The following is a 14,293-nucleotide window of genomic DNA, read 5'->3' on the forward strand; positions in this document are numbered from 1 at the left end:
ACTAACATCAAATTGAGAATAATTTTAGGAACTGCTTCCAGTGATACAGAAGGAAATCGAGTCAAACCCAATGCAGTTTGAATTGAATGGCAATATTGAATAAAAAGGTACAGTCTGGATCATCCCAATATATTCAAATCTTCGCTCACATAAGCCATGCTGCAGGCATTATTGTGTCACCCACAATTGAACATTTTATTGTGATTTCCAGTAGAGGAATGAAGTGTTCATTTTCATTACCACATTTTGAATTTATGAAGATCTCTCTTTCTGCTTCCTTTATAAACCAGTATTCTTAAAGCAATATGAAACGGCTAAATCTGACTGTCCAACCCCAGGCAACCATGAGTGCTTCCACGTCCAACTGGTCTCCTTTCGAGTTTTGAGATCATGGAGACTTTAACAAAGGCTGAGATTGTCATTGTTGCACATTAATGAACGTTCATCAAGATCAATTAACCATCAGCAACTTGGGAGAGATACAATTTAATGGCCGATTGGATCTCTACCCTGGCTTTACCCTGGTTATCTTAAAGATAGCGGAGTCAAGGGATATGGGGACAAGGGAGGAACGGGGTACTGATTGTGGATGATCAGCCATGATCACAGTGAATGGCAGTGCTGACTCGATAGGCCAAATGGCCTACTCTTGCACCTATTGTCTATTTAAAGATCCAATGGAGGTGGGAAGAGAAGAAAAGTGGAAACTGAAAATCTGTTTGGTTTTGGAAGATAAATAAAGGTGAAAGAGGTGACTGTTTATTTGCTGCATGCAAGCAAAAGTGTGCCCGTTGCAACATCTTGACTGAACTTTAAACATGCAGAATGACCAGCTGAAACAGACTGCACGTGACTGTTCATATCTATATGGTTCACAATGCCAAAGGTAAGCCCTTGATTCAAATTTGATAATGAAATGGGCAGAGTTTATGCGTGGGTCTTCACTTGCCTAACCAGTAATAAGTGTTTGGAGGTCAGGGTCCTTGCAGCCACCTCAACACCACCCACCAGACAATTGTATCAGCAGTAAACAATGTAGCTAATTGAGATGCAGGAAAATGCTGGAATCTGCAGCAAAATAAAGTATTGGAGGAACCCAGCCTTCAGGCGGCATCTATGGAGGGAATGGACAAGCGATGTTTTGAGATTTGGTCCAGTTAGACTAAACAGAAGCCAATGGTCTGGCAAATGAACAGTTTCGCCAGCTTCCAAAATCAAAGATACGTTCTAATTTCAGGTTCTCTCAAGAATATTTGGGTTCATATATATTGCATTACATTGCGCAGCATCAACCTCAATTCATGTGTAAAAATGTTGCAGAACAAATCATTTTGCTCCCCGAAGGCAAAGAAGGTATAATTCCGTGAGATGTCTCCAGAGATGTCTTAAGTTTAGTTCTTAGTCTACGAATTAGCCATGGCATGCACATCCTTAATCGTGTCTTGTTGAGAATAAAGGGAAAACTGTTGCACTCCCAGACTGCATGCCTTTGATTTTAAGGAAGGAATCACTTAATTTGTATACATACCTTCCATGGTGTTACTATGAATTATACATATTTGGCAGTTTTCTTTATATTTCCATTATATTATACAAAGTTATTTTCATCCATTTGATCCAGGTCAATAAAGGAAAGTAATTATTAACCCGAGTCAATCAAAGGTATGGTGTGAAGTTTCTGTCAATGGTGAGAATAAGAATGTGTCAACTTGCATTGTCAGATTGATAAATACTTACTGTCTGCTTAGACAAGGAAGCAGTTGTGCAGATTCTAACTGTTTCATAAACAGTAAAACTAAAAAAAAAATGAAGCCAGGTTTCCAATCAATCCATGAGAACACAACACAAAAGCTCAGCTAGTGATAGCAACATATAGAGCTGCAAATTCCACCAGATATCCCAGTAAAATGGAGGACAAAGTACAATGGTAATCTTATCCCACAATCCTATAACTAACTGCAAACTGGCAACACTCAGTTACTGGTGCATATACTAACTAAAGCTATTTTAATGTGCAGCAATTGTTTTGATATTAGGAAACGGAAATTAAAAGCATGAAACATTTCACAATTGCCATTATTAAAAAATAATAACAGAACCTAACCAACCCAAGTTACAATTTCCACCTCAACATCCTCGAAAGAAGCCAAGATATCCCAAAATTCATGAACCTTTCCAAGTACAGACCAACCTGGTTATTCTGCTTAAGAAGGAACTGCAGATGCTGGAAGATCAAAGGTACACAAAAATGCTGGAGAAACTGAAGGTTCACCTGTATCTCCTCCAACCTCATCTACTGCATCCGCTGCTCTAAAATTCAGCTGATTTACATCGGGGAGACCAAGCGGAGGTTGGGCGATCGTTTCGCCGAACACCTCCGCTCAGTCTGCAATAACCTACCTGTACTCCCGGTGGCTTAGCACTTCAACTCGCCCTCCCATTCCCAATCCGACCGTTCTGTCCTGGGTCTCCTCCATTGCCAGAGTGAGCAACACAGGAAATTGGAGGAACAGCACCTCATATTCCGCCTGGGTTGCTTGCGTCCGGATGGCATGAACGTTGAATTCTCCCAATTTTGCTAGCCCTTGCTGTCTCCTCCCCTTCCTTAACCCTCGAGCTGTCTCCTCCCATCCCCCTGCCCTCGGGCTCCTCCTCCTCCCTTCCTTCCCCCCCCCCCCCCCCCCCCCCCCATCAGTCTGAAGAAGGGTTTTGGCCCTAAACGTCGCCTATTTCCTTCGCTCCATAGATGCTGCTGCACCCGCTGAGTTTCCCCAGCATTTTTGTGTACCTTTGGTTATTCTGCTTCCTAGTTTTGCTGCTTGATATTATATGTGCTTGACTTAATTTGTATTTTCACAAAAATGAACTGTATTCACTTTCCAACCCTATTATTACACATTGAAAATATATAAACTGTGATTAAAAAACCCCTTCCACTTTCTTCCTGCTGGTTACTATGGCCAGTAACATTTGTACACTTTGTGAAGTTAGAATAAAATCCTTTCCAATTACGATATAGATGAAACACAAGAATACACTACAAGAACTTGATAGCAAAACATCCAAACAGGCAAGAAGATCGTGCTGACCAGCAGAACTCAATTTCACTCCTCAATGTGTTTTTATTTTGGTGACCCAGCTTCCTCTTATTACTTAGATTTTTGTTTCAGAATCAGTTCATTTAAAACTATTGGACTTCCTGTCCACTTCGTTACCTACCTCCTCAATCCATGCCTCTAATTACTAAGTCTTCATCTTTCAACTACACAGACCAAGTAGTAATTTCTAGAAGAGGACTTAAAATGGTTTAATATTTTTAAATTGTGATTCTTAATGCGTTTGAAATAGATCACAAAATGGACTTCATAAAGGCTGTGCAAAGCGCAATTTATAGTCTTTAAAGGGCATGTCATTTTTCCCCCAGAGGCAATTAGTAAGTTTTAGCTGGTCAAATCAAATGAAAATTCAGTTCATCTGCGCTCAGCGCAAAACACAGTAATTTTTGAGGAATGAATCTCAACAAACATCATCCCGACATTGAGATTGTGATCAGTTTTGCATAGGTTTACATGTTCACAGTCCCATAATCAGTAATCATTCTCCAATCTGTCAAAATTACAGAAACATTATTGCAGATATCTATTAAGAAACTGCACCTTCATGTATTCAGTGAATAACCACACAAAAACGTGGAAATATTATTTTGATAGCAAGTCCAGATAAATGGCGTGAAAAAAAATCATGACATAAAAATTATGAAACCTTTATATCCCCAATTAAAATCACAAAAGCAGTAATATACAGTAACATTTACATTTGGCTCTTTATATTAAAGAGTACAGGACTGATTTAAAAAAACATAAAACAATCTCTAATTCTCATAGAATTTGCCTTAAATAATGGTAGAGAAGCTATCATTATTTGTTGCAATCTCGAGAGAAGGCTTTTTCTCTCTATTTATCCAGCAGCATCTCCTTACATCACAACCATTTTCAATTTATTCCAAATTTATTCCAAAATTAATTATTTTCCTTCCGCATATAACCCTATTCAATCTATTATGTTTTACTCTTAAATGTCCAGCACTGTCTAGAATACAGCTTCTTTTGAAACCATTTAACACGTTCTAAGATAGACACAAAATGCTGGAGTAACTCAACGAGTTTTGTACACTGTCACACTCTTGTGCATTCACTTGAAATAAACTGTCTCCTGTATAGCCCAAAACCTTCTTTTCCACACTTCTTTAATTCACTGAAGTTGTGTAAGCTGGGAAAACAAATGTTGACACTGGGGAATATCTTGGGCCAAAATCAGACAATTTAAGATGATAGTTATATAGGAAAGACTGTTTGTAAAATTTCATCCTTCTGGTTCTTTTTCCATGCTTATGTGGGTAAAGGATCATCATCTCCTTTGTTACATTTACACTTGCAGCAGAGGACAAATGGTGTCGCAAGCAGGAGGAAAGGTGATGCCACTAAGAGCAAAAGGCCAAAGCCCGCAAATATTCCAACTACCTAAAGGAGAGAACGAAGATAATATATGATTGCTATACCATGCAATAATTCCGAAAATGTTAAACTTTCATCTAAGAATATTTAATGAGTTAATAGCTGGTGAAAATGGAAGATTTCTTTATTGTCATTTGTAAACCAATGATTTAAGATAACAATTGTAACAATAACAAAAAGGAACAGAGATAAAACCTAATGATCACATGAAAGTATTCAGACATAACGGGTAGAAAAATGGGAATTGATGAGCAGTTTACAAGGTGATACAACTAATGGTCAATGGAAATGTTCACCTTATAAACCTGGCAATCTTCACACCCACAGGCCTTTTCATTTAGCTGTCACAACTGACTTTTCCAGACAATTAAATTGTGTAATAACCCGTTTAATTTCTAAATTAAGCAGATATCTTACACAGGAATAAAGAATATTTGCTGACCAAATGTCCTCAAATCTACACCTTCTCAAATAGCATCAGGAAACCAGGCATTGGTCTGTCAAACACATTCTTTGTATTGCTAAAATTGGTTACAATGATTAACAATTTCTGCAAAGTTATATATTTCAATAACAAGATAAGTTTTGTAAATAATGCAAATAATATGCATCAGTTTCAGATTATGAATTCTTAAAAATCAAACACTACAGATGCTAAAATCTAAAATTAAAACAGAAAAATGCAAGACTCAGCAAGTCAGGCAGCATCCATGAAGAGAGATGCAGAATTCAAGTTTCAGGTAATGATCTATAGAAACTATAAACCTGATAAACCTGGCAATCAGGTTTCAGGTTGAAGACCAATCATGAGAATATATTCTGCTTCTTTTTCTTCTTTAGTTGCTTGTGACCCACAAGACATGTCCCACAAGGGGAAGAGATCTGAAGTGATATGTTCCAAGAAGGGGAAGCCAGATGAATCTATCAACTTTTACCTTTTTCCCCTCCAACTTTACCTGGATTGATTTTATGAGGAAGGCATGTATATTGGAATAACACATGCTACCAATACACCTACTTTTCATTTGTGTGTTCCAGTGATTCCCGAGAATTGCACTGGCAGATAGGCAAAGTTCATCGGTCTCACTGCCTGTATAAACATTCGCCATTTCAAAGTCAAATCTTTGAAATAATTGTGTCAGTGTCAAGCAATTATCACTCACCTGGGTTCTGTGCCAAATGACAGAGGCACGTGTATGGCCAAGCTTGTTTCTGCAAGGTCCTTTATCATAGTGAATTAATAGGAAGTCATCCTAGTTACAAAAAAGAGTTAAATAGATTTACATTAAAGCAAACTTGACAAAATCCATTTAATATTCTCCTAAATCTCAAGTAAAAGATAATTTTTGAAATTCGTTCTAATTTTAAACTCAGATTTTCATCACTTCCAATGAGTTAAAACAGCTCTCAGGGATTATGGGGAGAAGGCAGGAGAATGGGGTTAGGAGGGAGAGATAGATCAGCCATGATTGAATGGTAGAGTAGACTTGATGGGCCGAATGGCCTAATTCTGCTCCTATCACTTATGGCCTTAAGATAAATAGATTATATTTTTAATTTACATGAACAAGTCTTGTGATATTATTATTTCTCCCTGGCTGTTTTTAAAGTTTTACAGGTATCTTTTTCCATGAACCTCTGAGGATTTGCTGAGCATGACAAATACTCACTGGGGACAAGGGAGAGAAGAGCCAACAATAGGCTGTCAGCAATCAGCACTGCAGGCTCAGCACTGCAAAAAGGATTTAGTGTGAAAAGATCATGTTGCCACACGTCATCCAACACTGCCCATTCTGTTCAATGATAAACAGAAGACCTTCACAACAGTGTATTAAATACAGACTAGGAAAGCTTTAATTTTCAGTCCTGAGGGATTTGCACTGTTATTCACTAATCTCACAGAGTCTTGCAACGTAGAAACAGGCCCTTTGGCCCAACTTGCTCACACTGACCAACATGCCCCACCTATAGTAGTCCCACCTGTCTGCATTTGGTCATAGATATCCCTCTATACCCATCCTATCCATGTATCTGTCTTAATGTTTCTTAAACATTGCGATAGTCCCTGCCTCAACATCCTTCTCTGGCACCTTGTTCCGTACACCCACCACCCTTTGTGTGAAAAGTTACCCCTCATGTTCTCATTAAATCTTTACTCCCCCCCACCCCCCTAACCTTAAACCTATGTCCTCTGGTTCTTGATTCCCCTATTCTGGGCATGAGATTCTGTGCGCCTACCCAATCTATTCCACTCGTGATTTTGCACACCTCTCAAAGATCTCTATAAGATGTAATAGAAACATAGAAACATAGAAATTAGGTGCAGGAGTAGGCCATTCGGGATCATAATGGGATCTATAACATTTAATGGGAAAAGATCATTTTGCCACACCATCCAACATGGACCGCTCTGTTCAATGATAAACATAAGAACTTCACAAGAGCATTTTAAAAACAAACAAAAAAAGAAAGTGAGATGGCCAAAGTTTAAATAAGATGTGCTGGGCAAATGTTTTGTTTACAGAAAATTGTGGGTGCCTGTAAAGTACAGCTGAGGGGGATATGTATGGAGGCAGATATGCTAGTATTTACAAGGCATTTAGATAGATATATTGCTATGCAGGGAATAGAGGGAAATTGATCGTGCGCAGGCAGATGAGATTAGTTTATCTTGGCATCGTGTGGGCAGAGTGTTCAGCAGAGATTGTTGGCCAAAGGGCCTGTTCCTGGACTGTTCTGCTGGACTGTTCTGCTGTCCTATCTTCAATCTGTTCAGACTGTTCTGCTGAGATCCTATCTGCCAATGCCCATTCTTAGTTCAATAATGAAAGGGATGCCAATGCCAGGAATTTGGAAGAGGCATTAATTTAAAGTCAATGACTGTTTTTCATCTGAGCTTTCTTGTGGTATGGTCAGCTTATGAAAATTACCAATTTGGTGAAATAATTTTTTGCACAAAACATAAACATATATACAACAATGAAACAGCAATGGTCATAGAGGCTCAGGATTGCACAGCATGGAAACAGGCCTTTCAGTTTATTACGTCTTTGATGGCCATTGTGCTCATTTAGACCAATTCTAATTCTAATAAATAATAAAATAAAAATAATTGCCGCCATTAAATCCATATCCATCTCTGCTTGGCTCATTTAAGTACCTGTACAGCAACTAGAGGGGTTGAAGCATCCATTGTTATGGTAAATGGGTAACAAAAAGCACTGCTTCAATGCAACTGCGAGTGGTGACAAGGAAAGGTGTCTGCCTAGGAAAGGGAAAGAATTGTACACCGATCAGTTGGAGGATTTGGCAGATTTTCCGTTGACAATAAATAAAATGGAAACCTCTGGAATTGCTGAGCAGGACAGGCAGCATCTGAGGAGTGAGAAGCAGAATTAACTGAGGGGTTTGGAAAAGATGGGAGGAGCAGGAGATCAGCATGATCACCAGCTCATGCAGGTTGAGACAAAGGGCCCATTTCTGTGCTGTGCATCCTCTGTAATTAACGCTCAGGACTGTGGTCATCTTTCTTCAATCACCCTGGTCAATTGACACATTCTCCTGGGCAGAACACTTTTCATAATGAATATTTGAAGTGCAAATGCCAGGATGCAGTCATAATCACTGTCGTGAGAAATGCACTTCATAAATTCCAAAAAGGGCATAACTACACTCTCTCCTAACGATTGAGGACCGTCTGGAGGAGGCCCACGAGAGGAAGATGACCAAGTATGAAGAGCTGGTCATAGACTGCCATAAGCAGGGCTGGAAGGCAAGGTGTATGCCCATCGAGGTTGGCTGCAGAGGTTTTGCAGGGCAATCGCTCTACAAAGCCTTGAGTGCACTGGGCATCAACGGAGTGGTGAGGAGAAGAGCCATCAAGAACACCACAGAGGCAGCAGAGAAGGCCTCGAGATGGCTCTGGATCAGGAGATAAGGTCCATGGGGAGGAGCGAATGCCACCTGAACACAAGTCGTGGTCTGATCAACCACGGCTGGGTCGCCTGGGCGAGGGTGTCTGATGTTGACACACCCAATGACCCCAGGTTACATCACTAATGATGTGTTCAGGAGCATCAATAGATGTATTTTTATCAATTAAAATATCTGCAAGCTGTGAGAGAAATTATTATTTTTCTTCAGCAGATGACACCAAGAGACACATTTAAAACATTTTATAGAAACACTCTGTGCACAATGACCTCACCGTCTGGAACTCAAACTATTTATAGAGACCACGCTTGGAGATTTTTAAAATAACTGCATTGACACTTTCAATTCCGACTGAAAATGCCCGTCTCTACCTATCTATCAGAACCAATGAATGCAAGTGACACAGTAACGTTTCGTTCAACTTCTTCAAATTAGTTAATAAATACGAGAGCAAACAGACATTTGGCAGATCAAATCCCAGCTCCGACCTTTCAACAAACAATGAACACAATGCAGCCACAATGACGAAGAGCAAGGATCAAACCATAACATGCTGTGGTGAATTCTGAACTGTGTCCAAGACATTTGTACCTGACATGGATCTTTGATGCACAAAGTTACTTCATGTACATGTGTTCATGTAAAATCAGATATTTAAGCATGAACATTTGCAACAGAACCACAATCAAAGGAGAATACTGTATATGGAGAGATTTTTATGACACAAAGGGTTATTTACAGAATCCAATTCACTTGCCAACATGCATTGATGATGTGGGAGGAAACTGGAATGCCTGGATGACCTTGAAGTTGGAGGTATTGTGTAAGGAGAGGATGGTTGTTTAAAGCTACAGCAGGATTCGACTAAAAGCTGGGTAGAACATTGGCATTTATTCACAAGTGTCAGGTGATGCACTTTGAACAACCAAATAAAGACATGCAAGGTAAACGGCAGGGTGCTAGAGAGTGTTGAGGGACCTTGAAATCCATGCCCATAGTTTCTAGAAAGTTGCAACACAAGTAGGTTTGATTGTGAAGAATGCACATGGCATGCTCCCCTTCATAGGTCAGGACACAGAATATAATAGTCGGGACGTCATGTTCTAATGATACAAAACACTGGATAGGCCACCAGGTTATTGTCTGAATTCGAGGCCTTACTTGCGGGGAAAGATTGGACAGGCTGGGCTTTTGGTGCCAAGGATGCAGAGGGCTGACCTATTTAAAAGTATAAGAAGCATAGATGGAGTAAAGTGTCAGAATCAAAGGACACAGGAGAGGAATGTCTTATAGGGGATTTGATTGGAATTATTAAACTTAAATTTGAAATCTCAGTTATTGAATGCATTAAAAAAAGAGTTTGATAAATTATTAGCTGTTAAGGGAATCCATGTGATGTGGTTTTATACATGAAAGTGGCATGAAGTAAAATAAAATCAGCCATGATTTTAATGGATGATGGAGTAAGCATCAGAAGCCAAGAGGTTTTATTTCGAAAATATTCATTCTATAATCTGAGACGTTTGTTTAATATAATAAATAGAATATTAAATGAAGATTTAGCAATCATTTTGCTAGACGCTGAAAAAGCATTTGATCAGGTGGAATGGCCCTATCTTTTTTCTGTGATGGAAAAATTTCAACGGTGAAAACTTCTGTTCATGGATGAAACTCCTATATACAAGCCTAACAGTTAGAATATTAACAAACCAAATGTTGTCACCCAAATTTCATTTATCCAGAGGTTGTAGACAAGGATGTCCACGTCCCCCCTCTTATTTGCCCTTATTATAGAACCACTTGCAGAGAATATTAGATCCCACCCAGAAATACATGGGTATAACACTAAACATACAGTTAACAACATTTCTTTATATGCAGATGTATTATTATACATCACAAACCCAGAAATTAGCATTCCGACTTTATTAAATCTCATAACTCAATTTGGTTCATTCTCGGGATAGAATTATTTGGAATAAAAGCGAAATTATGCCAATAATGGAACAAAACCCATTTATACTTCAACAATATCCTTTTCAAATTGTCTATGAAAAGTTTAAATACCTTGGAATCTATGTGACCAAGAAGTATACTTCTTTATTCAAATCAAATGTTCCTCCTTTACTTACTAAATTACACAGAAAAATCCAATATTGGAAAACACTTCCCATCTCACTAGTTGGTAGAATTAATGCTATAAAGATGATTTTTCTCCCACAATTATTATACTTATTCCAATCAATATATCTTCCAAAAAAATTTGATTCAATTGTTACAAATTTTATTTGGGATTATAAGAACCACAGAATAAATGTATAGGGACACCTATGCAAGTCCAAAGTTAATGGAGGATTAGCTTTACAAAACTTCTTAAAAATATTACCTCTGGCTGGATGATATTGATCAACAACCAGACTGGCTAAAGATGTAGAAGGAGGATTGTTTACTTTTTGAAATAGGCTCGATTCTTTTAGCTCCAATAAATTTGAATAAAAAAAACATACCGAGGAAACCTGATTATGCATAATGTTATACGTATGTGGAAACAATTAAAACCTACTCTAAAATTGGGTAAAATTAGATAGAGGATTTGTTCCATGGAAAACCCATGGAATTAAAATGGTGGGAGACCTTTATTAAAATGGCGGGAGACCTTTATCAAAATGGCATTTTTAACTCATTTCAGGAATTACAGCAGAAATACGAGTTGCATGCTTATAATTTCTTTAGATATTTGCAACTTAGAGGCTATGTAAAACTTCACACGCATGACTATAGATTTAGGGGTCCAGAAACCCTTGATGAATGTTTGAACAGACATCCCAACACAAATAAATTAATATCTTATATCTATAATATCCTCTTAGATGCTGAGGTTCCGTCATCAGAATCATACAGACGAACATGGGAGGACCAGTTGGCTCAACCCATAATGAAAAACACATGGGATGAAAGCTTACAATATATACTCCATTCACTAGGGGCGCTGCACTGGCAGCAGCCTCTATCTACAGCCTGTCTGTTATTTCTATCTTTTTTTTTAATTTTTAGTTAGTCTAAAGTGTTGTGTTGGGGGAAACTTTCACTTTTCTATGTGGGGGAGGGGGGCAGGGTAAGGGGGAAACCATTTCCCAGTCTCTTCCTGGCGGGGACGCGACTATTTCTCCGAGTCGCGTCCTCGCCCCCCACCTCGCGGCCTACCAGCTGGATCGGAGCGGCCTTTCCTGCTGGGGACCGTAAACCGGACCAGGGCTGCTACAGCGGCGGCGCAGCGTTGGAGTCACCGCGGAGCGGGCGATACCTACCTGGGTCGCCGTTTGGAGCTCCGAAGCGTTGAGCCGTTGCTCCAACATCGTGGAGCTCTGGTGCGGAGAGCTTCCAACGTGGGCGGCGCTGACCGTCATCGTGGAGACCTGGGGCGCCTTGCAGAGGGTCTCCAGCAGCAGTCTCCACCCGGCGCGGCCTGCGGACTTTGGAAGCCGCCGACTCCGGTAGGAGGGGGCTGACTCTGGTGTCCACGCAGCTGAGGACGTCCCGCAGCCCCGACGTCGGACTTACAACACCCCGGCGAGCGGTCCTGGACATCGGGCCGCCCGTAGCGGCAACTGCGGAGGGCTTGGGGAGGCCCTGACCACGGGGAACAATGGAGGAAGAGACTGACTTTGGTGCCTTCCCACACAGTGGGAAACTTTGATTCTGCTGTGTGGGGATGTTTTATGTCAAACCCCATAATGTGTTGTGTCCCTTTTTTTATTGTATGGCTGTATGGGAATTTCATTTCATTGTGCCATCTGGCACATGTGATGAATAAATCTATCTTGTATCTTGTATCTTGTATATACACCATTGTTCGTTAAATGCTAGGCACTCCTTGATACAATTTAAAATATTATATAGATTACATTATTCAAAGACAAAATTAAACAGGATCTTTCCAAGTATTTCCCCTCTTTGTGATAAATGTCAATTTCAAGAAGCCAACTTAGCCCACACTTTTGTAACTTGTATAAAAATTCTAAATTTTTGGACGGACATTTTAAAAATTATTTCTGAAGTTATCAATAACCAACTGGACCATGATCCAAAATTGATAATATTAGGATTATCGAACATAGCATAAACTTTACGATAAGTCAGAGACACTTTCTTGATTACAGTCTAATAACTGCGAAAGAATCAATACAAAAATTTTGGAAAAAACTAGCAGCCCCCACAATTAAAATGTGGATTACGGAAATGACTGAGACCTTGCATTTGGAAAATATAAGATTTGTCTTAATTGACAAACCAGAATTATTTGTTAAAATATGGTCTCCATTTATTGAATTCTTAAAAAAGTGAATTGGTTTAACACAAAATCAGGGTTGAAACTTGAGTTTGGGATTGGATGAATAATTATACTTAATATCTCCTGGATCTATCTCCATAATCTTGTTATTTGTAATTTCTGTTTTCGTCTTCTTTTTCTCTCTATTAGTTTATAGTTTCTCTTATGTTTTTCTCTCTTTATGTTCATTCTTTAAAAAAAAATTAAAAATTGAAGCCATGTAAGAAATCTGTAATTAAATTGTCGCTTTCTACTATTTGTATACATGCTTCTAATAAATATATTTACAAAAAAAAGCCAAACAACCTATTCCTGCAGCTATTTATTGTGTTTCTTTGTCAATTTGGTGTAATGCGAAAGAAGTTACCTCCCAACCCATTTTACCGTGTATCGTGCAAATATGAAAGCACATATGGATGTTCATAAATACATATATATTAATTAAAACAATTATTGTTTCACTTACATCAAGGGATTCCAGGCAGTACCAGCAAAAGGCATGCTTGCAGTTTTTACACATCATTTGTGCGCAACCCTCATCTCTTTCGATATAGACTTTGCATTTTGGACAACGTTTGATTGGGACATCATCCTCTTCATCATTTTCAAAGAATGAACTAGATGAAGGGAGAGAGAAAAAAAATCATTTTCAAAGAATTCTGGTTCAGATATCTCAAACAATACCACAGAGATTGCCACACCACATAATCATTGTGGAAATCAGCCACAGATGTCAACCGAGGCAACTATTTTCAATTGCTATCTGCACCCAAATAAAAAGCACTCATCAGATAAAGGTACAGCCTATTTACAATTTCAGTACATGGTTCCTGTTAACCGATATGAATCAGGGATTTTATCATTAGAACCTAATATATTGGCATTTCGGACATTCAATTTTATAATTTCTTTGCCCAGTTTCCTCAGATGATATGAAGGAAAAGAGTAACATTCCAAGTGCTATATTTTCCATTTGTTTGAGTAGGCCAACCTAACTGCCAAATTGAACGAAGGAATATTCTGCAAAACAGCACATGACCAGATAGATTTTGCGATCATTTTGAATAAGTAATGGACCTGTCCCACTTAAGCTATTTTTAGGCGATAGCCAGAGACTGTCATAATCCTAGCAGGTCACCGAAAAACCGGCTACTGGACCCCCCTTTGACATAAAATTTGAAGTGGAATCGTTACTTTAACAAAAAAAAAAAAACGGTCAGCACCAGCGACAACCTACGTTACTTGGCGATAACTATGACAGCACCTACGTCAGGAAAAGTCAAGCTACGCTCACTGGCATTAAACCCACTGTCACCGACTGTCTCCGAAAATTTTGAAAAAGTTGAAAATCCACCAGAAAGACGCCACGACTCTTTGGGCGATTGAGGAGACTACTCACAGCCATGCAGACGACACCCCGGCGACCATGTGGTGACAGCCTTGTCGCCTGTCGTCGCCTAATTGCCTGTGGGACAGGCCCTTAACACCTCACAAAGAACAGTCAAACCCGATTCAG

The 14,293-nt window shown here is 39.2% G+C and overlaps 1 protein-coding gene across 5 annotated transcripts in view; it reads right to left on the reverse strand.

Annotated features, from left to right (window-relative positions):
- LOC129697061 (probable E3 ubiquitin-protein ligase RNF144A-A) overlaps window positions 1-14,293 on the reverse strand; it is a 129,062-nt gene that overhangs the window by 60,870 nt on the left and 53,899 nt on the right. For 4 of the 5 annotated variants that reach the window (XM_055635275.1, XM_055635273.1, XM_055635272.1 and 1 more), the window contains 2 exons: window positions 13,244-13,394; window positions 5,678-5,767 (listed from right to left, as the gene is read on the reverse strand). In XM_055635275.1, coding sequence (XP_055491250.1) covers window positions 5,678-5,767; window positions 13,244-13,394 — 241 coding nt within the window. Of the gene's footprint in view, window positions 1-3,119; window positions 4,521-5,677; window positions 5,768-13,243; window positions 13,395-14,293 lie in introns of those variants that run through there. The other variant, XM_055635274.1, reaches the window with a different exon arrangement.

This window comes from Leucoraja erinacea, chromosome 5 (genome assembly GCF_028641065.1).
Source record: "Leucoraja erinacea ecotype New England chromosome 5, Leri_hhj_1, whole genome shotgun sequence".
Classification (NCBI taxonomy): Eukaryota; Metazoa; Chordata; class Chondrichthyes; order Rajiformes; family Rajidae; genus Leucoraja; species Leucoraja erinaceus.